The sequence below is a fragment of the Oncorhynchus mykiss genome, chromosome 16 (genome assembly GCF_013265735.2).
Source record: "Oncorhynchus mykiss isolate Arlee chromosome 16, USDA_OmykA_1.1, whole genome shotgun sequence".
Lineage (NCBI taxonomy): Eukaryota > Metazoa > Chordata > Actinopteri > Salmoniformes > Salmonidae > Oncorhynchus > Oncorhynchus mykiss.
In genome coordinates this window covers 55,707,418-55,734,017 of record NC_048580.1, presented here as the reverse complement: position 1 = coordinate 55,734,017, position 26,600 = coordinate 55,707,418, and the positions used below count along the sequence as shown (strand labels likewise).

At 43.8% G+C, this 26,600-nt stretch overlaps 1 protein-coding gene across 1 annotated transcript in view; it reads right to left on the bottom strand.

Annotated features, from left to right (window-relative positions):
* The window catches only part of LOC110491113 (piezo-type mechanosensitive ion channel component 2), a 31,711-nt gene extending 6,960 nt beyond the window's left edge, over positions 1-24,751 (bottom strand). The window contains exons 1-38 of the mRNA XM_036945789.1: positions 24,543-24,751; positions 24,087-24,300; positions 23,626-23,797; positions 22,272-22,334; positions 22,133-22,142; positions 21,208-21,371; positions 20,236-20,614; positions 19,852-20,033; positions 15,312-15,460; positions 14,748-14,915; positions 13,724-13,765; positions 13,408-13,440; positions 13,167-13,294; positions 12,818-12,990; positions 12,466-12,642; positions 12,101-12,253; positions 11,676-11,876; positions 11,328-11,532; positions 11,020-11,121; positions 8,002-8,167; positions 7,571-7,814; positions 6,212-6,308; positions 5,909-6,068; positions 5,688-5,777; positions 5,499-5,581; positions 5,127-5,192; positions 4,794-4,906; positions 4,591-4,711; positions 4,422-4,484; positions 4,151-4,317; positions 3,843-4,042; positions 3,462-3,623; positions 2,939-3,214; positions 2,527-2,785; positions 936-1,124; positions 645-846; positions 363-492; positions 22-169 (exon numbers count right to left, since the gene is read on the bottom strand). Coding sequence (XP_036801684.1) covers positions 22-169; positions 363-492; positions 645-846; positions 936-1,124; positions 2,527-2,785; positions 2,939-3,214; positions 3,462-3,623; positions 3,843-4,042; positions 4,151-4,317; positions 4,422-4,484; positions 4,591-4,711; positions 4,794-4,906; positions 5,127-5,192; positions 5,499-5,581; positions 5,688-5,777; positions 5,909-6,068; positions 6,212-6,308; positions 7,571-7,814; positions 8,002-8,167; positions 11,020-11,121; positions 11,328-11,532; positions 11,676-11,876; positions 12,101-12,253; positions 12,466-12,642; positions 12,818-12,990; positions 13,167-13,294; positions 13,408-13,440; positions 13,724-13,765; positions 14,748-14,915; positions 15,312-15,460; positions 19,852-20,033; positions 20,236-20,614; positions 21,208-21,371; positions 22,133-22,142; positions 22,272-22,334; positions 23,626-23,797; positions 24,087-24,300; positions 24,543-24,747 — 5,856 coding nt within the window. The 5' untranslated portion in view covers positions 24,748-24,751. The remainder of the gene's footprint in view (positions 1-21; positions 170-362; positions 493-644; positions 847-935; positions 1,125-2,526; positions 2,786-2,938; positions 3,215-3,461; positions 3,624-3,842; positions 4,043-4,150; positions 4,318-4,421; positions 4,485-4,590; positions 4,712-4,793; positions 4,907-5,126; positions 5,193-5,498; positions 5,582-5,687; positions 5,778-5,908; positions 6,069-6,211; positions 6,309-7,570; positions 7,815-8,001; positions 8,168-11,019; positions 11,122-11,327; positions 11,533-11,675; positions 11,877-12,100; positions 12,254-12,465; positions 12,643-12,817; positions 12,991-13,166; positions 13,295-13,407; positions 13,441-13,723; positions 13,766-14,747; positions 14,916-15,311; positions 15,461-19,851; positions 20,034-20,235; positions 20,615-21,207; positions 21,372-22,132; positions 22,143-22,271; positions 22,335-23,625; positions 23,798-24,086; positions 24,301-24,542) is intronic.
* Positions 24,752-26,600: the final 1,849 nt, after the last annotated feature.

Genomic DNA, 26,600 nt, shown 5'->3' with positions numbered 1-26,600 from the left:
CTCTTTTTTCTCTTTTCTCACCCCAAAAGCCCAGTATCCAAATATTATGACAACGAAGTTGACCACGTCGATCAGAAACATGAGAGCGTAGACATCACACACTGGGCTGTACTCTGGGTGAATGATGTCATAGAAGAACTGCCTGATAGGTAGGTATATGTGTAGGGCACTGCGAAGACAAAAGAGGTCCATGACTGAAAATGTCCATTAATTTTTAAACCAGTACTTAAACATGCACTCATGTCCCGTCAAAAGTCCTGCCTCCAGTTTGTAAACTGCCAGTTATCACCGGTGATATGGAATGAAAGTAACAGAATACACCTACAATGAATATCCGTAAGTATAGAGTGCTAAATGCTCACACTTCTATGATAGCAGCTTTAGCCTCTAGCATCCTTTCTCTGATTAGCTTCTTGATCCTTTCCTTCCTGGTCAGGGGAACTTTATTGTGGTGCCTCTTCTTCGAGTGGCGCTTTTTGAGCTGCATATCATCTGCAAGAATATCACATTTACATCAAGATACATTAGTATATTCAGGTTGGGAAACATTTCCCATCTGTTCAGGCAACACCCCATTTCAACTATAATACCCTCTCAAACTAACTCATTAGTTCAGCACTGTTTAGTCTACTGAATGTATGTACCGTTTGTCTCAGTGGAGTTGGCTTTTCCCCGTCTACGAAACAAGGATGCAGTTGAGGCCTGTAGAGGAAGGAAGGGCAGTCTTCGCTTCGGCTGATCCCCTGCTTTGTCTCCTCCACTCATCTTCTTCTTCTCAGTCTTCTTCTTTAACTTCTTGAAGAAGTCCGGCATCTCAACCTCTTTGTTATCCCAAAGACCGTGACACTACGGAGAGAAGAAGAAGTTTTGCAAAATTGTGCTTTTATCTTATCTTTTATATGATGTTCCACAGAAACCAGCATTCCCGTCAGTACCTTTAGAATGGAGCGATGGAAGAACAGAGCCAGGAGCTGTATCAAGTCAAAGAGAACGTAGCCATCTTTCTTCTCCACCCCAATGATGTTGGGCAGAGCAAAGGGCCGGTCCGCATTGATGCCTCGGTAGGCCGAGGTGGTCCAGGGGAAAAAGCCAAACTGGAAAAAATACTTGACCACCACAATCAGCTGGAAGAGATAGGAATCATCAATCACCCATACATAAAATGTATGCACGCATGACTGTAAGTCGCTTTGGATAAAAGTGTCTGCTAAATGGCATATATTGTTATATATATAGACATACACACAACATTACCAAAAGTATGTCGAACATTTCATTCCGAAAGCATGGGCATTGATATGGAGTTGATAACCCTTTGCAACTATAACAGCCTCCAGTCTTCTGGGAAGGCTTTCCACTGGATGTTGGAACATTGCTGCGGGGCCTTTCAATTCAGCTACAAGAGCATTAGTGAAGTCAGGCATTGATGTTGGGTGATTAGGCTTGGCTGGCAGTCGGTGTTCCAATTCATCCCAAAATTGTTCGATGGGGTTGAGGTCAACGCTCTGTGCAGGCCAGTCAAGTTCTTCCACACCGATCTCGACAAACCATTTCTGTATGAACCTCACTTTCTGGACTGTGGCATTGTCATGCTGAAACAGGAAATGGCCTTCCCTAAACTGTTCCCACAAAGTTGGAAGCACAGAATCGTAGAATGTCATTGTATGTTGTAGTGTTAAGATTTCCCTTCACTGGAACAAAGGGGCCTAAACCGAACCATGTAAAACAGCCCCAGACCATTATTCCTCCTCCGCCAAACTTTACAGTTGGCACAATTCATTCGGGCATGTAGTGTTCTCCTGGCAGCCGCCAAACCCAGATTCGTCTGTCAGACTGCCAGATGGTGAAGCTTGATTCATCACTCCAGAGAACGTGTTTCCGCTGCAAGCTTTACACCACTCCAGCCGACGCTTGGCATTGCGCATGGTGATCTTAGGCTTGTCTGCGGCTGCTCGGCCATGGAAACCCATATGATGAAGCTCTCAACGAACAGTTCAAGTGCTGACATTGCTTCCAGAGGCAGTTTGGAACTTGGTAGTGAGTGTTGCAACCGAGGACAGACGATTTTTACACACAATGCGCTTCAGCACTCGGCGGTCCCATTCTGTGAGCTTGTGTGGCCTACCGCTTCGCAGCTGAGACATTGTATAACTTAGACGTTTCCACTTCACAATAACAGCACTTGCAGTTAACCGGCGCAGCTCTAGAAGGGCAGAAATTTGACTAACTGAGTTGTTGGAAAGGTGGCATCCTCTGACGATGCCACATTGAAAGTCACTGGGTTCTTCAGTAAGGCCATTCTATGGCCAATGTTTGTCTATGGAGATTGCATGGCTTTGTCCTCGATTTTATACACCTGTCAGCAACGATATGGCTGAAATAGCCGAATCCACTCATTTGGAGAGGTGTTCACAAACTTTTGTATTTATAGTGTATATTATTTTTAATTAACCATCAATCTAAATAATCAACCAGCCAACCAATCAATCAACATATCACTTTATTGGGGGTGCCTGCTGTGCGTACCTCTGTGTAGATGATGGCTGCCATCCAGAAGCGCTTGGTTGGGCGTGGCACAGACAGCATGGCCCAGAGGAAGATAAGGATGGGCAGGATCAGACTGAGCAGCGAGGCCGACACCATGTGATTCAGGATGATCACAAAGTAGCACAGCATCTCTGACTTAGACACCATGGTGTTGTACAGGGCAAACACCAGTCTCAGGTGTCTCGGGAGAGACTGGAAGAACTGATCAGACGCTTCAATTTCATCATTCCCAAACATACTGCAATAGAGGAGAATCACAGTACGTGAGAAAAATGTATTTTTTTCTGATTCTCAACTTTACTATAAGGTACTGTGATACAACTGAATGGGTACACTTGACTATACCATGATTGTAACAAGAAAAAACAAGTCCCAATCTCCCATGACTGACTTGTTGAGCAGTAGCTCACTGGCCGTGAGGTTCCTGGTCTCACTAAGAGGCCTGGAGGAGTCTGGGAAATCTTCGCTGTTCTCATCAAACTCCAGATAGTCCAGGGAGATGGATCCTGAAATCATCACAGCTTTTTCCCTCTCCTCCTCTTCTTCCTCCCTCCATTCCTCCTTCTCCATTCTATATTCCTCCTCCACTTTATATTCCCCCTCCTCTTCTTCATATGCATCCTCTCCTTCTTTACTGTCCTCCTTATTGGGAACAGTATCATCATGGCTGATGAAAAATGTAATTCAGAAAGAAAGATGGATATAAGATGGAGTCAAACAAACTATGAGTTTATAGAGGGGTATAGAAAGTTAGTAGATATGAAACCAAATATACAGCAAGTCAAATAAAATAAGAGTTTATTTGTTGAGGAGGAGCTGGGAAAACGGCCACCTTCTCCATTGGCGCCATCTTGAATAATGGTGTACGGTATACAGAGCAGAGGAAACCATAAGTGCATAAGTGTCACCATCACCTTAGTGGAGGGTCTTCAGTGTCAAATGAGTCAAGGTCCAGTTTGGTAGTTTTCAGTAGTTTCCGTCTGAGTTGGTCGGCAGCGGCCTGGAGTATAGGAGGGTCATCCAGCTCATCCAGAGTGGGCTGACGAGACCCCAGCAGGGTCTCATCCGTCATGCAGCTAAGACATGATGACAGGGAAACATGTTGACCATCCTGGTCCTATGAAGCCATTCATAAAGCCTCCATAAAGAGGCTATAATGCAGAATAGCATAATAGTAGAAATACTCAATAATACATTTAAAACTGATCGGTTCTGTATAATACATGCAGCCTGCTAATGGAATAGGTAACAAATTTCACAAATGAATGAATCAAGACTCTGTAGGTGATGCTGACCTGGACAAGCTGCTACCCCAGGAGATTTTGGAGTGGGTGTGTTTCAACATGGAGTAACCTCGTGCTGATGACGGCACAGGTGGAGGGGAGGAGACAGGGGGAACTATGTCTTCCTGGTCTTCCAGGGAGGTCAGGGTGTTCTGTCTGGACATCCAGTTATCATAGAAGCGCTTCACGCTCTCCTGTGACACCTCTTTCCCCTGTAAAAGGAACACTTTTATTTTTGTCAACACTGCAGGGAGGACATAACTTAAAACAGGGTTTTACAAGTGAAATGACGTATCCCCTGTGGATTAATGTTACTTCACCTTCTTCTGTTGCTGGCCTAGAAGAGCCCTTTCAAAACGTAGCACTTTGGAGATGTCTAGACCATCTTTGCAGAAGGAGTTCAGGCCCTCAGTGAGGTCATCCAGAAGGGACAGGATAAACACCCATAAAAACTTGAGTGAGTCGATAATCCTCTGAAATATATTTTCTGTGAGAAGACAGAAACATTGTATCAAGTTAGTGGCAGTACACAGACTTCTAGAGTTATTCTACTGTATATCCATGAAGGGTCTGTTGAGGTGGAATGTTGACCTTTCTCCTCCACTTCATTTTCCTCTTCCAACTCATCCTCACTAGACTCGTCCCTCTCAATGCCTTGGATCAGACAATTAAAATCATGATGACACAAAACAACACATTAGTTATTCTGTCTCTATGACAGAATTATGCAAACAGTCCCATACAAACCAGACCCTCTTACCTTGCTGTCTCTGCAGCTGTCTCTTTGCCCTTCTCTTCTCCTCTTTTTTCATCTTCGACTCTTCTTTTCTGTGCAAATTTAGGGCTGCTTTTGAGCTTGTGACCCATGCCTCATAGGCTAACTGTGGAGAAAGGAGGCACATTCAACAACGTACCCTAACACTATTTTACAACTCTTTGTAGTTTGTCTTCTTTGTCCCTCACCTGAAAAGCAGATTTCTTCTTTGTTAGTGTCTCTTCCTCTTTCTTTTCCTGGACTTCCTCCTCTTCCTCTTCACTGTCACTCTCAAATAGATGGTAGCCACAGTTGTTTTCAACTGGAGGAAAGACAGAAGTGTGAAACAACAAAGACATGAACTCCTGCTCATTCTACTTTAAACTATTGCAGTATGTGAACTGTTTTAAACACTTACATTTCCTTGAGTTTGAATAAAAAAATGACAATTGATAATGAGATTGAACCATATCCCCCTATTGAAGTTCTGTTTGTAATTGAATAAATCTGAATCTTATTACTTAGGTTTATGGAACACATACCACCAGGCCGTGAAACCCATGGTCTCCACCATTTCTCCTGATCATTCTCTGCCTTCTCAATTTCACCTGGAAAACATATTCATCCCATCCCTCCATCATAAATGTACCCTTTCATTCAGTGAGACTGAGAAGAATAATGAGTTGAGTCTCCCCCCACCTTAGAATGTAAAGCGATTTGAGCAGTTTTAATAGTCTAGTGCTATTGAATCTAATATTAAAGCTGGAGGTAAACATTGCCCCTAACCACAGAGCTAGGATCAAACTATCTTACCTCCCAATTCTAGTAGGGGTAAATACAAATATCAGAGTATACGTTTAAGAACGGACCCTTCGTCAGTGGTTATGGACAACTACTAGCTCCATGACGCTCACCCTTTGGCACTATATCAGTAGGGGGCGCTGCTACGTCTCCTTGGCCAGGCTTACTCTTCTGTTTGGATTTGATCTTCTCCATCCTAGAGGAAGGGTTCAACACAGTGAATTAAAACAATGCAACAATAGCAAACCCCTTTGACTGAACACTAGATGAGAACAAACAAACTGCTGTGGCATAAGTCTTACTGCTTCTTCAGCGTCTCCACAGACTTCTTCTCCATCTCCAGTCTTGCAGCAACCAGTTTCTTCACTTTGGCTTCAAAGAGCTCAGCACCCCTTGAAATATGAAAGAAAAACAACCTATGTGGTCATACATTCAGCTGGTTCCATTCAATAAATTAATAAACCGTCATCTCAAAACTTTACTGGTAAGGAAGTGGTCAGGTCAGCAACTAGATAATTCTAACCTGGAGGCCAGGATCTTGGAGGCCTTGAGGTCAGACACCACATACAAGAAGTAGTAGCTGAGGAAAACCCTCCTCTGAGCCAGGAGCACGGTGAAGCAGATCGCATCCCACACGATGCCCGCCTCCCCCTCCGGCAGCTCACACTCATCATCAGGAGCAGCTGGGGAACACACACATATACACATATGTAAGCACACACGCAGGTGTGCACGTAGCTAAACACACACAGACACAGATAGAACAGGCTACATAAATGCACAACAACACACACAGTGTGTTAATGTGATTATCAGTCACACTTACGGAGATCATAGCCTTTGATTGTACAGACCATGCTGAAGGCCTGAATTAGCCAGCAACCATTCTTCAACAGGCTGTCCAGATAAGCACATGAGCCAAGCTGTGGACACACATACAGCAAGACAGATAGCTCAGAGGAGACAGAAGATGGGACATGAGACACTGATAGTCAGTAAGTGAAGCTGTTACATTAGCATCAAAGAATGAAGACTAGATTAGTGCATGTTACGGATACAGGTATCCTGTGTGTGTGTGTATCCTGTGTGTTTCTTTTCTCTCCGTCTCCCCTCACAGGTGAACATCATCACTCCCCAATCAGTCAACAATCAACCCATCAATCAGAAGACACACCTCCTCCTGTTTCCTACCCTATCACAGTTCCTTCCCCATGGTTTAAAAACCCCATCATTTGTTTGCTCAAGAGCTCTATCTCTTTGTAAATGCCATGTGGGTAGATCTCTGCTCTTTATAGATTTCAGTAGCTCAATCGCTTTGTAACTGCCATGTGGGTAGATCTCTGTTCTTCATAGATTTCGGTAGCTCAATCTCTTTGTAACTGCCATGTGGGTAGATCTCTGTTCTTCATAGATTTCGGTAGCTCAATCTCTTTGTAATGCCATGTTGGTAGATCTCTGGTCTTTATAGATTTCGGTAGCTCAATCTCTCTCTGTAAATGCCATGTATGTAGACCTCTGTGTTTGACTCGCTCTCTGTGTATTAATTAACCTCTCCTTTTGTTGGAGCACCTCCAAATCACTTTGTCATCTCCTGTGAGTATTGTTTTGGTTATGGTGTTTATTTGTTGCTGGTGGGAAAAGGGGGAAACCAAGACAAGTCGCCCATGGGCATACACTACCCGTAGGTAAACTTTGTTAAATACACTAGTTAGAACTGGGCGGACCACCCACTGTATTTTTGGTTAGTTAGCTGTTGTTAAAGTAGGCTAGTCTAGCTTAGGGGTGTTTTTGTATATTTATTGTTTCTTTCCTTGGGTCCAGCTCAGCCCCTTTTCCTGCTCCCCCCATTACCGTGTGTTTTACAATAAACCCTGAGTTTGACGGTATAATTTCAGTTGTCGTGGTTATTTCGTTCACACTCTTACTTTGTCACTATTATAATTTACATGAGTTATGTTACGGGTCTCATTACCATCCCCCCTAGACTGTCGGGCCAAAAGGGATTCGTAACAGTGCAGTAACACAGAACAGGCTGTTAGCATTGATGAGTGATTAAAACCAACTGTGTTATTAGCATAATACAATGTGGTACACATAGTATATGAATGAAAAATCCCTTTCAGCAACGAGGCTAGGTTTGAGGATAGGCTAGCTGAGACGGTGAGTGATTAGCTGGCTAACATACAGATAGCAGGTTCTTCATGCCGATGACAAAACAGGTGTAACCGATGAGCCAGTCCCAGAGCCTGAGGATGTATCGTACAGGCTGCATGAGCAGGCTGCCCCCGAACAGCATGAAGTAGAAGCAGGCTAGCAGGTAGCCCAGGCAGAAGATGTTAATGCGGGTGGTGCCTGTGATGAAGATGAGGCACAGCACCAGCCAGAAGAAGTAGCTGAACACAAACACCTTGACCATGTCCAGGTAGGACCTGAGGGAAGGAGAGACATCCATATTACCAATTGAGTAGGTGCAGGAGTTTTTCTATACCATGTAACCAGGCTGGGAAAAATTCTGGGCCGTAGTGGTAGGCTGTAAGTTGTTTCATGAAAACTATAAAATAGTTGTCTAAAGCACTTACAGGTCTGCAGCCATGCTAGCTTAGAGAGTCCACTGACCTGCAGTGGAGGAAGTTGTTGACAGGGATGTACTGGTTGAAGGAGCGTGGGTCCAAGCTGCGGCTGATCTCCACGTTCTCCCCGCCCATAAGGCGCACCGCGGCACGGTTCTCCTCCTCAAACACCTTCCACTGCAGCGATGAGCACATGAGCAGGAGGTGGTCGTCTGGACACGCAGAAAAACAAAATGGCTGCCTTGATCACTTACACTACATGACCAAAAGTATGTGGAAAACTTGCCCGTCAAACATCTCATTCCAAAATCATGCGCAATAATATGGAGGTGGTCCTTCCTTTGCTGCTATAACAGCCTCCACTCTTTTGGGAAGGCTTTCCACTAGATGTTGGAACATTGCTACGAAGACTTGCTTCAATTCAGCCATGAGCATTAGTGAGGTCGGGCACTGATGTTGGGCGATTAGGCCTGGCCAGTTGAAATTCATCCCAATTCGTTCCAATTCATCCCAAAGGTGTTCGATAGGGTTGAGGTCAGGGTTCTGTGTAGGCCAGTCAGGTTCTTCCACACCGATCTTGACAAACAATTTCTGTATGGACCTTACTTTGTGCATTGTCATGCTGAAGCAGAAAAAGGCCTTCCCCAAACTATTGCCACAAAGTTGGAAGCACAGAATCGTATACAATGTATGCTCTAGCATTAAGATTTCCCTTCACTGGATCTAAGGGGCCTAGCCCAAACTATGAAAAACAGCTGCTGACCATTATTCCTCCTCCACCAAACTTTGGGCAGGTAGCGTTTTCCTGGCATCTGCCAAATCCAGATTCGTCAATCAGACTTCCAGATGATGAAGCGTGCTTCATCACTACGGAGAACTTGTTTCCACTGCTCCAGAGTCCAATGGCTGTGAACTTTGCACCACTCCAGCTGACGATTACATTGCTCATGGTGATCTTAGGCTTGTCTGCGGCTGCTCGGCCATGGAAGCCCCTTTCATGAAGCTCCCGATGAACAGTTATTGTGCTGACATTGCTTCCATGGCCGAGGCAGATTGTAACTCGGTAGTGAGTGTTGCAACTGAGGACAGACAATTGTTTGATGCACTATGCACTCGGCGGTCCCATTCTGTGATCTTGTTGTTCTTAGACTTCACAATAACAGCACTTACAGTTGACCGGGGCAGAAACTCACGAACTGACTTGTTGAAAAGTGGCATCCTATGACGGTGTCAAGTTGAAAGTCACAGAGCTCTTCAGCAAGGCCATTCTACTGCCAATGTTTGTCTATGGACATTGCATGGCTGTCAGCAACGGGTCTGGCTGAAATAGCCAAAACCAGTAATATATATATATATAGTGTATGTAGGAGATACAAATTGATGTTGTATGAATGGATTTACATTACACACTATATACAGGGCATTCGGAAAGTATTCAGACCACTTGACTTTCTTTTGTTACCTTTACAGCCTTATTCTAAAATGTACTAAATTGTTGTTTTTTTCTCACCAATCTACACACAATACCCCAAAATGACAAAGCAAAAACAGGTTTGTAGAATTTTTAGCAAATTCATAAAAAATGAAAACTGTACTATCACATTTACATAAGTTTTCAGACCCTTTACTCAGTACTTTGTTGAATCACATTTTGGCAGCGATTACAGCCTTGAGTCTTCTTGAGTATGATGCTACAAGATTGGCACACCTGTTATTGGGGAGTTTATCCCATTCTTCTCTGCAGATCCTCTCAAGCTCTGTCAGGTTGGAGGTGGAGCGCTGCTGCACAGCTATTTTTAGGTCTTTCAGGTCTCTCAGGTAAGTCTGGTTCTGGCTGGGCCACTCAAGGACATTCAGAGACTTGTCCCAAAGCCACTCCTGCATTGTTTTGGCAGTGTGCTTAGGGTTGTTGTCCTATTGGAAGGTGAACCTTCGCCCCAGTCTGAGGTCCTGAGTGCTCTGGAGCAGATTTTCATCAAAGATCTCTATGTACTTTGCACCTTTCATCTTTCCCTTGATCCTGACTAGTCTCCCAGTCCCTGCTGCTGAACAACATCCCCACAGCACCACCATTTATTTAACCTTTATTTAAGTCAGTTAAGAACAGTTAAGACGCTTGGCATTCAGGACAAAGAGTTCAATCTTGGTTTCATCAGACCAGAGAATCTTGTTTCTCATGGTCTGAGAGTCCTTTAGGTGCGTTTTGGCAAACTCCAAGCGGGCTGTCATGTGCCTTTTACTGAGGAGTGGCTTCCGTCTGGCCACCCTACCATAAAGGCCTGATTGGTGGAGTGGTACAGAGATGGTTGTCTATCTGGAAGGTTCTCCCATCTCCATCAGGATCTTGGTCACCTCCTTGACCAAGGCCCTTCTCCCCTGCTCAGTATGGCCAGCTCTAGGAAGAGTCTTGGTGGTTCCAATCTTCTTTCATTTAAGAATGATGGAGGCCACTGTGTTCTTGGGGACCTTCAATGCTGCAGACATTTTTTGGTACCCTTCCCCAGATCTGTTCCTCGACACAATCCTGTCTCGGAGCTCTACGGACAATTCCTTCCACCTCATGGCTTGTTTTTTTCTCTGACATGCACTGTCTACTGTGGGACCTTACCTGTATATAGACAGGCATGTGCCTTTCCAAATCATGTCCACTCAATTGAATTTACCACAGGAGGACTCCAATCAAGTTGTAGAAACATCTCAAGGATGATCAATGGAAACAGGATGCACCTGAGCTCAATTTAGAGTCTCATAGCAAGGGTCTGAATACTTATGTAAACAAGGTATTTTTGTTTTTTATTTGTAATACATTTGCTGAAATAAAAATAAACTGTTTTCGCTTTGTTATTATGTGGTAGATTGATCAGGACTTTTTTTAATTAATCCATTTTAAAATGAGGCTGTAAGGGGACTGAATACTTTCCAAATGCACTGTATAGTAGACAATGGCCTGAATCCTTGAGATATGCATTCATACTTTCATGTAAATCAAGAAAGATTGTCAATAGGAGATTTCCCCCAAATTACTGAAATTGGAAATTGCTGGGATGAAGACAGAGAGACTCACAGAAAATGAAGTAAGGGGCAGGACGCATGGCGAAGTCAGGCAGATAAAGCCACTTGATGAGGTTGGAGGTCAGGGCCTGACTGGAGGTCCTCCATGGATAATCTGACAGATAGAGAAAAAAATTAAGAAAGCAGTGATAGAAACTATTTACTATTCTATCACAGGGTAACTGCACATGTTTTTAATGGCAGTAACTCTAGAATGAGGCCTATGTCATATGCAATCGTGTGACTCAAATCCTAATCACACATCAATTATGGTGTAGTTACTACTGTAGTACATTGTAATCTCCAGATATCTCTCCTTACCGACACAGAGAGCGGGAGGGATGCCGATACAGAGCAGGTACTGCAGCACCATGAGTCCTGCAGTGAAGCAGCAGTACTTAGGCCACACCTCCCCTATTGCCTTCCTGCGTCGTCGTGACAGAACAGCCATCAGAGCACAGGAGTGCAGCAGCGCATAGAAATCCATCCGTTGGCCAATCACATTCACCGCCACCACAAAGCACACCTGAGGGACAGGAAGACCATCTCAAAGAGCTATGCAACCACTGTGACATGATGATCCTTAAAAATGAAAACAAATAGATTAATAGCACAAAATCTCAAATGGAAGCACCAGTAAAAGAGCTATATTAGTTGTAGCTACTCTACCTCCAGGCCAAACTTGTAGAAGAAGTAGTTGATGAAGTACTTGATGCAGGGCAGGATACCTTGGTCCAGGTGCTGGCGTGTGATGCCTTGGAAGATGATGCTGAAGGTGGGGACCTTGAGGTCATTGTGGAGGCGATAGTAGAGCTGGTGTCTATGGACCGTCACCTCAAACACCAGCAGCCCCAGCACCATCAGGTGGTTCTGACATCAAAGAAAAACACAACCAAAGAACACTCAGACGATAGAACCACAGATTAATGAAGCTACCACACTAATAATAGGATATTCATTTATATGTACCATACTTACCATGATGTATTAATCTGTTATTAAAATGCATACATTTCAATATCTCTCTTTCAATGGTTTTCATGGCATCAATATTACTAAATAACCACAGACACTGAGTGAAAAGCTTGTCTTACCCTGAGACAGGGCAAGATCCTGTCTTCACACTTGCGCAGCTCTCCACACCATATGGCTGGGTCAACAGGCTTCACATAAAGCACAGACCTCCTCAGCAGCTCTGCCATGTTCCCCTCCAGCTCCAGCCCTGTCCCATTAACTGACACCAGGCTCTGCACAAACAGAGATGCATACTACTGTAAATGTAGATAGTCACACACACACACATACATGCACGCATGCACGCACGCACACACACACATGCACGAAAACATGACATAATTCCCTTTTAAGCCAACCATTACCAAGTAGATATTGATGCTACAGAATAATACATTTTCAGTATTTGGTCAGTGTTTTGCATTCTAGCGGTAAGTGAACTCACAGTGGTACAGTTGGAGGAGTACTCCAGAGGTTTGATGACCTTGAGCTGGTACAGCATCTTACACACCACCATGACACAGGCCCAGACTGAGGACACACTGGAGGCGATGGGGCGGAGCCGGGGGAAGGGCAGGGCAAAGGCCCACAGTACCAGAAACAGGAAGTTCATCAGAGACACCTTGGGCAAAGGAACGCAAAGCATGAAAGCACATGTTTAGTGCAGACCCCCTACACAGCATTTGTGGTGAAATCAGTGCAGTGTAAATGCAGTAGATGCACTATAAAATGTACTCTAAATGGGGTCAAGGTTCAATGACAACATGGCGTTTCAGGGTCACATAAAGACATCTGACCTCTTGCAGGGACACCCAGATAATGCCGGTAGAAACGATCTTGAGGCTGTGGAGCTCCAGCAGCCTCCAACTTATCTCTTGAGCCCGCTTGAAGACAGCCAGAGCCTGGAGCAGCAGCAGGCCAGCCCGGTCCACCATCAATCCCCACTGGGTCAGACGCTCCTCTGGGGCGCCTAGCGGGCACAACAAGGACAGCAGACTCAGGGTCAGATAAAAGATGTGATATGCTGTGCTCGATTTCACAGACTGTTCTGTTTATGTAGCATATTTGTTTGTATTGTCTATGTGCTGTTAAAATGAGCTTACTTCTGGTACAGTGCATTGGAATCTGAATCTCAGTGGCACACACCTGTTCCCTCCCGGTCCTCCTCAGATTTCTTCTCTGATGAGGCAGACAGTCCATCACTGTCCAACGTGTGCTGACTCCCCACACGTCCTGACTCCTCACTCATCTGCTTTCTCTGCTCCTTCGCCATCCTAGCAGGGAGACGGTAGGCAAGTCATATAATAAGTAATACACTATATACAGTACATACGGTATAACAATGATACAATACATGCAAAGGAAGGAAATGTACGGAAAAATGTACCGTTTCTGTAACTTTTCAATGTTTTCTTTAATTCTGATGAAAGATACAAATCAGTTAAACATTGTACTTAGAGTGCTAACATTCTTTTAAATGATCTGAAAAATATTACGTTACCATTTTTAAGAATTCGTAATGGACTGATGGAATGAAATGATATCACCCAAATATATTTTTGCAACACATTTCAAAGCATGAGCTTGACTCCTTTTTTATACTTTACGTCTGCCCAACTAAGGGGGTTTAAGATTTCTGAAACACTGGACAAACCACGGTGTGTGAAGCATGCCATTCACAGAGACAGAAATGCAGCTCTTACATGTCAGCTATCACATTGACTGATTTTCTCAGCTCTTCCACTCTGGATGAAGAGAGATGGACAGAATAGATGACACAGAATGTAGAGATGAGTGGAGAATGACAGCATGTTTTTCCAAAGAAAGAAACATAATTGGAGCAATCAGATCATTACATTAATTTACTCCGTTATCAATTTTTTGATTTATACTGATAACGCCATTGTACATCCTTTTTTATGAAAGGCCCAGCGTAGTCAAAAACGTTATTAAATATATTTCCACAATATGAGGTTGGAATAATACCGTGAAATTGTGAAAATTATGATAATGCCCATTTAGTGTAAGAGCTGTTTGAGAAGACCACCTGAAATTTTAACCTGTTTTGGTGGGAAGACATCACTAGACGGTAAATTAGTTAATAGACCAATAAGAAAGAGCTTGTTTTCTGTTTTCCCCTCCCCACTCAGACCACTCCCAGACAGTCATAGCAAAATTATTGCTTGAGAAATTGTTCTTTGCTAAGAAGCTTTTTTTGCTTCTTGTTGACCATTTTCATTGAAAAAAGGTACTTAATTGTTACACACAAATTATTTGATGTTGAGATGAAAACAGCCGCATTGAACCTTTAAGAAAATGCCTCTAAAAATACCAATTGGCATGAAAATGACATGAAAGGACCACTTTGATGGACTAGTAACAGTTCCCTCTTCCCTGATATAAAGCACATTATAAACTGGGTGGTTCAAACCCTGAATGCTGATTGGCTGAATGCCATGGCATATCAGACCGTATACCTTGTATGACAAAACATTTGTTTTTACTCTTCTAATTACGTTGGTAACCAGTTTATTATAGCAATAAGGCACCTCCGGGGTTTGTGGTATATTGCAAATATACCACAGCTAAGGGCTGTATCCAGGCACTCCACATTGCGTTGTGCGTAAGAACAGCCCTTAACCATGGTATATTTTCCATATACCATACTGTCCAACGGGTCTTATTGCTTGAGTATCCCAGGGGTTGTGATCAGGTTAGCTGTCCAACCTGGTTTGTCCCTGGCGGACAGGTATGTTGTCCAGTTTGGTGAGCTCCAGGAAGTCCTGGTTGAAATAGTGCAGCTGCAGGATGCAGGCCAATAGGAAGGCTGCCGGGAGGAGTATCCGAGCAAACAGCTCCACAGTGTCGTACTGCTCCAACCCCAGATCACGGAGACTAGAGGACAGAGGACAGGGACAGCACTGAGCACATAACGTCTACCAGTGGTGTTAACGGTACTAATGAAATGACATCAGACACATAGGAACCATATGTTTGATGTATTTTGTACCATTCCACTGATTCCGCTCCAGCCATTACCAAGAGCCCGTGCTCCCCAATTAAGGTGCCAGCAACCTCCTGGGATGCCTACAGTATGTTATTAGTCATGGATCATCAGGGAGACTTTCAGACACAGGGTACAAGATATGTGGAATTTCTGGCCAATGAATGATTCAATGAATCAATTAACACCGTAGCACTTTAAAGTCTTGGGGTGACTCCAACAATATGGAGGCATAAGAAGCACTGTGAATGTATAGTGTTGGCCACAGTGCCACCATACACACTCACCCTTCCTCAGACATGCCCATGATCTGTCTGAACAGGCCAGACACGGTCTTAAACTGGTACATGTAGATGGCTATCAGGACAACCATGGAGTAGCCCACCACCACCGCCCAAAAGTACTTCAGCACTCGCCTCCACACGTCATAACGGATCTGAGGAACGGTAACATCGATACCATGATGATCAAGGTCAAATCACTCTACAAATACTAATCACAGGGAGCAATGTTATTTTAGAAAGATCATTCAAGCACTCTGATTTCCCTCAATTACTACACACATTTCATGACAACAGGCGTCCACAAAATAAGTTGTCTTTTTAAACCCATTTATCATCGCAGTCTTCGAGAGAAACACTCTTTTCACACCACTTCGATACGGCTAAACTCTTAGAATAAAGGGTTATTTGCGGGGGGATAGGGTTCTACTAAGAACTGTTTTGATCTGAAGAACCCTTTTAAGAAGACAAGGGTCCTTTGTAAGGCAAAGGGTTCTACTTAAAACCTTTAATAGGCTGACCACACCGCAAGCATCGCGTGCACGAGCGTTGCAAAATAAATGTAGGAATCTATGTTATTCAATTATTGCGCCCACACTGCTTGCGCGCGTCAACGAGCGTCTGCGTTGCCAAGGGCTAAAATAGAAATCATTCCTATTTCTGACACAGATCACACTGCAAGTCCTGCCTCTCCCATCTCCTCATTGGTTTATAGAAGCAGGTACCCACGTGCCATCTCCTCATTGGTTATACCCACGTGGGTGATTGAAAGACAAACTTTGTTGCCGGTCATTGTGGTAATACTATGAAAGTTTAGATGCCAATCACCATATAAGTTCAAAGATGAAAAAGCCTGGAAGGAGGAGAGATGACTAGAAACGATTCGGTTGACCGTTTTATGTGTGGATTAATTGTCGGAGTGGAGGACCTTGTGCATTTCAGGTAAAATAACAACTCAATGTTTATATCCCAGGACAAATTATCTAGCAACAGAAAGCTAGCTAAATAGGATAAATTAGCTAGCAAGTGCAAGATAGCTAGCTAAATTGCCATACATGTTTAATGCTTTTCGACCTGTCCCCAAATTCATGTAATTGGTTCAGAGTTTGTTTTGATATTTTAACCTGTGTGTCGTGATCGCGTTTGGTGTGGGGGGACAAAATAAATGTATGCACGATGGCGCACGCGCGCAGTTGGTTTGGGTTCCGTGTTACACGGAACTGAATGCAGGTTGCAGGTAAGGATCCAACCCTTTTTATCCATCTTCGCATAAAATGACATACCCAAATCTAACTGCCTGTAGCTCAGGACCTGATGCAAGGATATGAATATTCTTGATACCATTTTAATGGAAACACTTTGAAGTTTGTGGAAATGTGAAGTTAATGTAGGAGAATATAACACACTAAATCTGGTGAAAGATAATACAAAGATCCTGTAGAGGTTAACACAGGGGCAAAGATCCTGTAGAGGTTAACAATTCCTAACTCTGGATTCCAATAGGAATTACACATCACTTTGCAAGCCAGCATAATGTGACTTGCAGGCCTGATATGGCAACATCACTATGTTAGGGTATTATTAGCCCCTCAAATAAAGGCCTTATGATGTATGTAATGTATTATCATAAATAATGCAATTGTAAGGCTAATAAGGCTGTTGGAACCGCTCATAGCGGGTTCTAAGAAGAACCCTCCAAAGATAAAAGGGTTCTCGGTAGAACCCTTCACAGACAGTTCTAGGAAGAACCTTTCGATGATAACCGCTTTATAATGGGTTCTAGGCAGAACCCTGCATTCAGGGTTCTAGGTAGAACCATACACAGGGGGTTCTTTGAAGAACCCTATATAGAGGATTCTAGATAGAACCCCCTGCAAAGGGTTCTACACAGCATTAAAAAAGGTTCCCCTACGGGGACAAACCGAAGAGCCCCTTATGGTTCTACTTAGCCCCTTTTTTTCTAAGAGTGTACGATCGGAAGTTACTTTTTTAGCAGGTTAGGAAAACTTACGCATTAGGTTGGGAGAATTAACTTAGCAGGTTAGGAGAATTAGGTTAAGGCTAGGGGTTAGGGTTAGCGAAAATGCTCTGCTAACCTGCTACGAAAATCACTTCCAGTCGTAGCTGTATCAAAGTGGTGTGAAAAGAATGTGTCCCCTGTCTTCATATGTTAATTGCACATTCACTATTTATTTACATAATAATAACTAAATTATTAAATGTAATGCAGCAATATGCACAATATATACACTGCTCAAAAAATAAAGGGAACACTAAGATAACACATCCTAGATCTGAATGAATGAAATATTCTTATTAAATACTTTTTTCTTTACATAGTTGAATGTGCTGACAACAAAATCACACAAAAATTATCAATGGAAATCAAATTTATCAACCCATGGAGGTCTAGATTTGGAGTCACACTCAAAATTAAAGTGGAAAACCACACTACAGGCTGATCCAACTTTGATGTAATGTCCTTAAAACAAGTCAAAATGAGGCTCAGTAGTGTGTGTGGCCTCCATGTGCCTGTATGACCTCCCTACAACGCCTGGGCATGCTCCTAATGAGGTGGCGGATGGTCTCCTGAGGGATCTCCTCCCAGACCTGGACTAAAGCATCTGCCAACTCCTGGACAGTCTGTGGTGCAATGTTGGTGGATGGAGCGAGACATGATGTCCCAGATGTGCTCAATTGGATTCAGGTCTGGGGAATGGGCGGGCCAGTCCATAGCATCAATGCCTTCCTCTTGCAGGAACTGCTGACACACTCCAGCCACATGAGGTCTAGCATTGTCTTGCATTAGGAGGAACCCAGGGCCAACCGCACCAGCATATGGTCTCACAAGGGGTCTGAGGATCTCATCTCGGTACCTAATGGCAGTCAGGCTACCTCTGGCGAGCACATGGAGGGCTGTGCGGCCCCCCAAAGAAATGCCACCCCACACCATGACTGACCCACCGCCAAACCGGTCATGCTGGAGGATGTTGCAGGCAGCAGAACGTTCTCCAAGGCGTCTCCAGACTGTCACGTCTGTCACATGTGCTCAGTGTGAACCTGCTTTCATCTGTGAAGAGCACAGGGCGCCAGTGGCGAATTTGCCAATCTTGGTGTCCTCTGGCAAATGCCAAACGTCCTGCACGGTGTTGGGCTGTAAGCACAACCCCCACCTGTGGACGTCGGGCCCTCATACCACCCTCATGGAGTCTGTTTCTGACCGTTTGAGCAGACACATGCACATTTGTGGCCTGCTGGAGGTCATTTTGCAGGGCTCTGTCAGTGCTCCTCCTGCTCCTCCTTGCACAAAGGCGGAGGTAGCGGTCCTGCTGCTGGGTTGTTGCCCTCCTACGGCCTCCTCCACGTCTCCTGATGTACTGGCCTGTCTCCTGGTAGCGCCTCCATGCTCTGGACACTACGCTGACAGACACAGCAAACCTTCTTGCCACAGCTCACATTGATGTTCCATCCTGGATGAGCTGCACTACCTGAGCCACTTGTGTGGGTTGGAGACTCCGTCTCATGCTACCACTAGAGTGAAAGCACCGCCAGCATTCAAAAGTGACCAAAACATCAGCCAGGAAGCATAGGAACTGAGAAGTGGTCTGTGGTCCCCACCTGCAGAACCACTCCTTTATTGGGGGTGTCTTGCTAATTGCCTATAATTTCCACCTGTTGTCTATTCCATTTGCACAACAGCATGTGAAATTTATTGTCAATCAGTGTTGCTTCCTAATTGGACAGTTTGATTTCACAGAAGTGTGATTGACTTGGAGTTACATTGTGTTGTTTAAGAGTTCCCTTTATTTTTTTGAGCAGTGTATTTACCCTCAGTCAGACTGTATGTGAAACAACTATGCTGCTGGCAATGATAAACAAAAGGGTCATCTTGGCTTCCTTACAGTATGTGTGGTGTGAGGTCGTAGTTAAAGCCATTAAGCTTCTGTAAGTGCTCAGAGCTAAAAGGTCAGCAGAAATACAAGATGGGGAGGGAAACCAGGAAAACAGCAGCATAAATGTTTTGTGTCTGTGTTTACGAAGTAGGATCAATATTCATAACCGGATCTGTATTGATGAGAGTCTCGAGCTGTTGTTGAGGTATTGGATGCGAAGGGGCAGTAAATGTGTCATAACATTTTGTTGACCCTCTTCGCTTCTTAAGTGCCGTAAACAGCTAATGATGACTATTAGTTAGTTAGTTAGTTAATTACCATATCAGTAGCATCACTAGCGTGTGAGACAATCATACTGTGTAAGGGTGAGTGGGGTCAGTGATAAGGTACTGTATTTACAGAGCGAGGGTCTGAAATTAACTTTTTGGTCAACTAGATTTTACGGCTCTTAAATCAAACAATTTCACAGCCGTTTTCCTTTTCATTTGACACAATCTTTCACTCAGTTTCACCCTTCTCTTTTTAATAACATTGTAGATAGAATCTTATATAATATAAACTTTATTTATATAGCACAATCCATATGGTATTTCCTGTGTAGTGTACACAACAACATTGGTTTAACATTATCTAGAAGTAAGTATGAGGCCCACCTGATAGAGGACGACACAGAAGAGGAACAGCACAATGTAGAGGATCTTGTAGACCATCACCTTCCCGGAGAAGCTGACCACAAAGAACATGGAGCAGCAGAACAGGATCCAGTACTTCACCAGGGTTCCCTTGACCGCTGAACCTAGCATCTCCATTATGAGGGAGGTATCACCTTCATCCGCTAAGGGAGAGGATGAACACAACATAGAACTGGTTCAAAGGGTCAAACACCTCTGTGGGTTAGAGCACTGTTAAGTGAAGAATGTTACAGACACCTGGGTACAATATAATTTTCATTTCTAATGCATTTGTTACTGTATTAGAGAATGTGACTTTATCAGTTTGAATCCATAAAGTATGCATAAAAGGAGAAGAGTCCAGACGTGGTAGCACTTTGACTTCATCCAGAGACTCTTCTGACTCCTTCAGATCCTGCTCTTCCTGTTTCTCCTTCAGTTGTTGACGGAACAGAAGCAAGAAGCTAAAGGCGTAGAACACCTTGGCTCCCAGGTGGACGCAGGGTGCTGGGTAACTGGCCATGTCAAAATCTACCAGCACAGCGTGGGCTAGGTCAGGGTATAGCTCATCCCTCCGCAGCCTCAGACTGCTCAGGAAGGCAAGCAGTAGCAGCACGGTGCCGTACACTGCCAGGAAGGGAGCACTCATCATGGCGTAGCGCCGACGGTCACGCATTATCCAGATCAGACACGACCACACCAGCAGGGCAAATGTCAGCCAGCTGTTATAGGTGATGCTCCACACCTGAGGGGTTGAAGGAACACAGGACACAGGGATACCTAGTCAGTTATCCAACAGAATGAATCAGAGAGGTGTGGGGGGCTGCCTTAATCAACATCCACATCTTCAGCACCCGGGGAACAGTTTAACACGCCTTGCTCAGGGGCAGAACGACAGATTTTTTACCTTGTCAGCTCGAGGTTTCCATCCAGCAACCTTTCGGTTACTGTCCCAATGCTCTAACCACTTGGCTACCTGCCGCTGACACTCTACACATCTTAAATACATTCTTAGAAAAATGGGTTCCAAAGGGGTTCTTCAGCTGTCCCCATAGGAGAACCCTTTTGGGTGCCATGTGAGAACCCTTTGAGGAATGGGTTCTACATGGAACCTGAAACAGTTCTACTTGGAACCAAAAAGGGTTCTTCATAGGATTTTGCTATGGGGGCATCTGAAGAACCCTTTTAGGTTGTAGATAGCACTTTTTTAGTTAGTTAGTGTAGTTATATAACCATGTTTATGTTACAGAGATATGAAGATAATTGATCTCTATTCAGTTAGACTTTTAAAGGAATTGTTTTCGGAAAGTTCATTGTTCAGTGACTAAAGTGGTTTACCATCATGATGATGAGTGCGCTGACGTAGCTGTGCTTCATGATGAACAAGCCGAACACAACCAGTCCACTGGGGCCAGGAGGGGTGGGACCAGTCTCTGTATCACTCATAGACACCTCACTCCTCTCCTTCTCTTCCTCACTCATCTCTTTCAACTCCTCTGACTCTGAGAGAGGAGAAACAGCTGGAGGAAGGAGTTTAGAAGAGTTTCTATTGCATATAATTGGCATATTTTACCGTGTCAGTTTCTACACTAGTGAGGGATATTTATTCAATATCAGTTTACTACCATTTATTCATGACTGGGTAAGATCAAAATATTCAGGTAGATATAAATAATACGCTAACACTTTATTTGGATAGTCCATCCGTAGATTCTCTACAGACTATCAGTAACATTTAAATTATTTACTAATCCTAACCCTAGCTCAAGCCCTGACCGTAACCTTTAATCTAACCCTAAACTTAACCCTTACCCTTATTCTAAACCTAACCGTAACCCTAACTGTAACATTAGCAAGCAGGTGCTTATCAACAGATAAGCATTCCGGACTATCCAAATTAAATGTGACCAAAACAATGTGACCATCTACCTTGTGAGGGTGCCAAGTCTATTCCTTCATATTGTGGTGGAGGGTAGCAGTTTGTATATCCTGCCGCTGGCGCTCCCATTAGGGACCCCATCTCCTGTCCTCTCAGGTCATGCCATGATCTGCTCATCAGTAAAACCATTGGCTGCAGAGGAAAAACTGTTTACTATGAATTTTGTCTTTGAAGATAAGTGATGCACATCAAATTTACAGTGTCTAACCAGACATTTAAAGTCTCTTTAAAGTAGTTATAACAACAACAATTTGGGGTACATTGGGAGAGCAGAAAGTAGTTCATGTACCTCCTTGTCTGGCATGTACGCTTCATCATCCGTACTGGTCAGTAGCTGTGATAGACAAAGAAAGACAACTGTTCAAGAAATCTGTAGAATCATGTTGGTAACACTACAAGAGGCTAGATTGGGAAATGTAGAAGATTTGAACACCTCCAATCTGTCTCCTGAGATGAATAAGACCTTGGAGAAGCTGGAGGGATCCTCAAGGGATTCTACTGGACTCTCAGACTTCTCCAGAGTATCCTGGCAGAAATACACAGACAGCACCATGAAATGACAGACACACAATGAACACGTCCAGTAAAGCATAAACCAGCAACTTAAACCCCATTTTTCTTTCATTTAACAACTCATTGGCTGCATATGAAATGGCACCCTATACACTATATAGAGCCCTAGCCATATAGTGGTGAACTATTTAAAAATATATATATATTTCACCTTTATTTAACCAGGTAGGCAAGTTGAGAACAAGTTCTCATTTACAATTGCGACCTGGCCAAGATAAAGTAAAGCAGTTTGACACATACAACACAGAGTTACACATGGAGTAAAACAAACATTCAGTCAGTAATACAGTAGAAAAATAAGTATATATACAATGTGAGCAAATGAGGTGAGATAAGGGGGGTAAAGGCAAAAAAAGGCCATGGTGGCGAAGTAAATACAATATAGCAAGAAAACACTGGAATGGTAGATTTGCAGTGGAAGAATGTGCAAAGTAGAGATAGAAATAATGGGGTGCAAAGGAGCAAAATAAATAAATAAATACAGTAGGGGGAGAGGTAGTTGTTTGGGCTAAAGTATAGATGGGCTATGTACGGGTGCAGTAATCTGTGAGCTGCTCTGACAGTTGGTGCTTAAAGCTAGTGAGGGGATAAATGTTTCCAGTTTCAGAGATTTTTGTAGTTTGTTCCAGTCATTGGCAGCAGAGAACTGGAAGGAGAGGCGGCCAAAGGAAGAATTGGTTTTGGGGGTGACCAGAGAGATATACCTGCTGGAGCGCGTGCTACAGGTGGGTGCTGCTATGGTGACCAGCGAGCTGAGATAAGGGGGACTCTACCTAGCAGGGTCTTGTAGATGACCTGGAGCCAGTGGGTTTGGCGATGAGTATGAAGCGAGGACCAGCCAACGAGAGCGTAAAGGTCGCAGTGGTGGGTAGTATATGGGGCTTTGGTGAGAAAACAGATGGCACTGTGATAGACTGCATCTAATTTATTGAGTAGGGTATTGGAGGCTATTTTGTAAATGACATCGCTGAAGTCGAGGATCGGTAGGATGGTCAGTGTTACAAGGGTATGTTTGGCAGCATGAGTGAAGGATGCTTTGTTGCGAAATAGGAAGCCAATTCTAGATTTAACTTTGGATTGGAGATGTTTGATGTGAGTCTGGAAGGAGAGTTTACAGTCTAACCAGATACCTAGGTATTTGTAGTTGTCCACATATTCTACATAGGGAATAGGGTGCCATTTCGGACACAATTAATAACTTAGGCCTCTTAGTTGCATTGGTGCCTCAGTCTTAGTTGAAGTACCTCCTCCTCCTCAGTGATGTTGACCCACTTGCGCAGCAGAGCCACTAGTGTGTAATAAAGGAGCAGCAGCACCATGGGGTTGGTGAAGACAGGCCAGCTGATGTCTGGCTGCAGACCCAGACTGTATGGCTCAGTCTCATTGGTTTGGATGACCGCTGTTATACCAAACAGCCTGAACAAAATCAGAGAGAGATGCACCAGATCGGTTAACAAACAATATTCACAGTGGATAGATGGCATGTATCAGTTCATGAAATTGAACAGGGATTTGTGTATGTCTGTGTCCAGTGTAGTAGAGTGTGTCATTATTTTCTATTTCAACAATATGAATAAATACAATACGTTTTTCAGTGGCTGGGTTTCAGCCCGCAAACCAATACAGTAAAAAATACTGTGTGTATCTGTATAGTCAGTGTCCAGCCAGTATCCTGTGATGCTACATCCTGGTCCCGTGGCCCTACCTGGCGTAGATGTCCTGTGGGGGTACGATCTGTTGGGCCAGGGGCAGCTGGTACAGGTAGAGGCTCAACAGGTGACCGGCGCTGAATATAGCCATCATCACACAGAGGGTACCGAAGAGCAGCAAGCTGAGGGAGTGGAGAAAAACCCACCACCACACCAGGCCCAGGAACGTCCCGAAATACACCACTGAGGTCAGGGAGGGCAGAGCGATGCCTGGTACATGGGGATAAGCACCAGTCAAGGGGAGAAAGGAGAATATTATGGTAGTGTAGGGGAGCAGATAGTAAATGAGTTGCCTTAATTTGGCTGGGCTATACAGCGGAGAAGGCTGAGCCAATGCAAGACTTTGAGGTTGGCTCGCAAGAATAGTACATAAGAGTCCAAAGTGACTTCTTTGAATGCAATGAATTAGATTACAATCCACAGCAAGGAAAGGAAAGCCTTTTGAGATGTACCTGCCAGCCCTAGTAGTATGGTGACCACTACTTTCCCTGCTGTGTTCATGATGGCGGACAGCAAGAGGCGCAGTCCAAGGGAAAATGCCATGAACTTCTGGACAAACTGAGGAAGGGCTGCCGGCACCGCTATGCTTTCATCTGAGCTGTCATAAGACGAGCCGTCTGTGACTTCACTGCCAACCTCAGACTCTGAGTCGGACATCTCCACATCCTGCTTGTCAAAAGAGCACTAGTTTGACAGACATAACAACATTTTTACTTTGTAACAGATTCAATCTAAAGGAGTTCCATGTTCAAACCACTAGAGAAGAAGTGCTGAAATACTGCATTAGAAAGTGATGCGCCTCACCTTCAAATTCTTTACAACATATTGGAATGTATGATGTACATTTCTAACACTCTAATTTAAAACAATAATGGTTCAACTTCTGTGTACTGTGAATTGAACAAAAGAGTCAGGTGAAATTGGCCATGTGCATACCTCAGGGTCAGAGGGTGCGATACAGTTCTGGTTAAGTTGGGGCGTGGGGCGCAGCAGCTTCCTGATCAGGCGCAGTATGAAGAGCGCTGACAGGAAGAGCCCCAGATCAGGGGCTAAGAGACGCACAATGTTTCCTGCATCCACCAAACTGAACCTGGGGACACAACACACAACAAGTGATTAACAACACCCACATTAGAAAAAACACCAAAGTCCGTTTTTGAAAAGTAAAGAAAATGTTGCCCTACCGTACAATGCCCAGATGGTAGAGAATATTCTCCCAATATTCGTTCTCTGTAGAACAACAAATAGAAATCAAGTCTCGTCTTATCAGCAAAATTCCAAAGCAACATCCACCCTCATAAATGTTTTCTTGAATGAGTAAGTTCATTATACTCTCCGTGTATGAAAACGCTAAAACAAACATCTGTCTCTCTTTTGGTTGCTGTCCAGCAGCATCTCAGAGTATTTGTTGTTTAGTAACTCAGTGAGCCGATAGAGGCTGGTGTTATCTTACCATACTGAGGCACGTAGGCAAAAGTGATCTGCATGAAACACTGGAGAGACAGAAACGTCACGCTGGTAGAACAAATGAGCAGCAGGAACGTCCCTGTTTTTCCTTCAGAAATAGAAGACCAGAGACACAGATTACTGGGGGGATAATAGAAGAGAATGGAAACTTTACTTTCAATTTTTGTGAGAAATAATATGTCTTTCTTCCTATTCCCTACCCCTCCAAGACACATACAAGGTATTCAGATCAGCCAGTCGGTATTCTGTTATCAGAGCATTGGACTCAACCAAAAGGTTGCAAGATCAAATCCCCGAGCTGACAAGGTTCAAATCTGTCATTCTGCCCCTGAACAAGGCAGTTAACCCACTGTTCCTAGACTGTCATTGAAAGTAAGAATTTGTTCTTAACTAACTTGCCTGGTTAAAAAAAAATGAATGACAAAATTAAACTGCATGTAATTAGGCTGTTTCTTTTAATGGCCTTTTTTACTCAATTTTCCCCCATCTTAATGGCTGAGGCTAGTGGTAGAGTCTACTGTGGGAATGCAGACACTATAGGTCTCTGTACTTACAGATACTATAGGTCTCTGTACTTACAGATACTATAGGTCTCTGTACTTACAGATACTATAGGTCTCTGTACTTACAGATACTATAGGTCTCTGTACTTGCAGATACTATAGGTCTCTGTACTTACAGATACTACAGGTCTCTGTACTTACAGATACTATAGGTCTCTGTACTTACAGATACTACAGGTCTCTGTACTTACAGATACTATAGGTCTCTGTACTTACAGATACTACAGGTCTCTGTACTTACAGATACTATAGGTCTCTGTACTTACAGATACTACAGGTCTCTGTACTTACAGATACTATAGGTCTCTGTACTTACAGATACTACAGGTCTCTGTACTTACAGATACTACAGGTCTCTGTACTTACAGATACTATAGGTCTCTGTACTTACAGATACTACAGGTCTCTGTACTTACAGATACTATAGGTCTCTGTACTTACAGATACTATAGGTCTCTGTACTTACAGATACTATAGGTC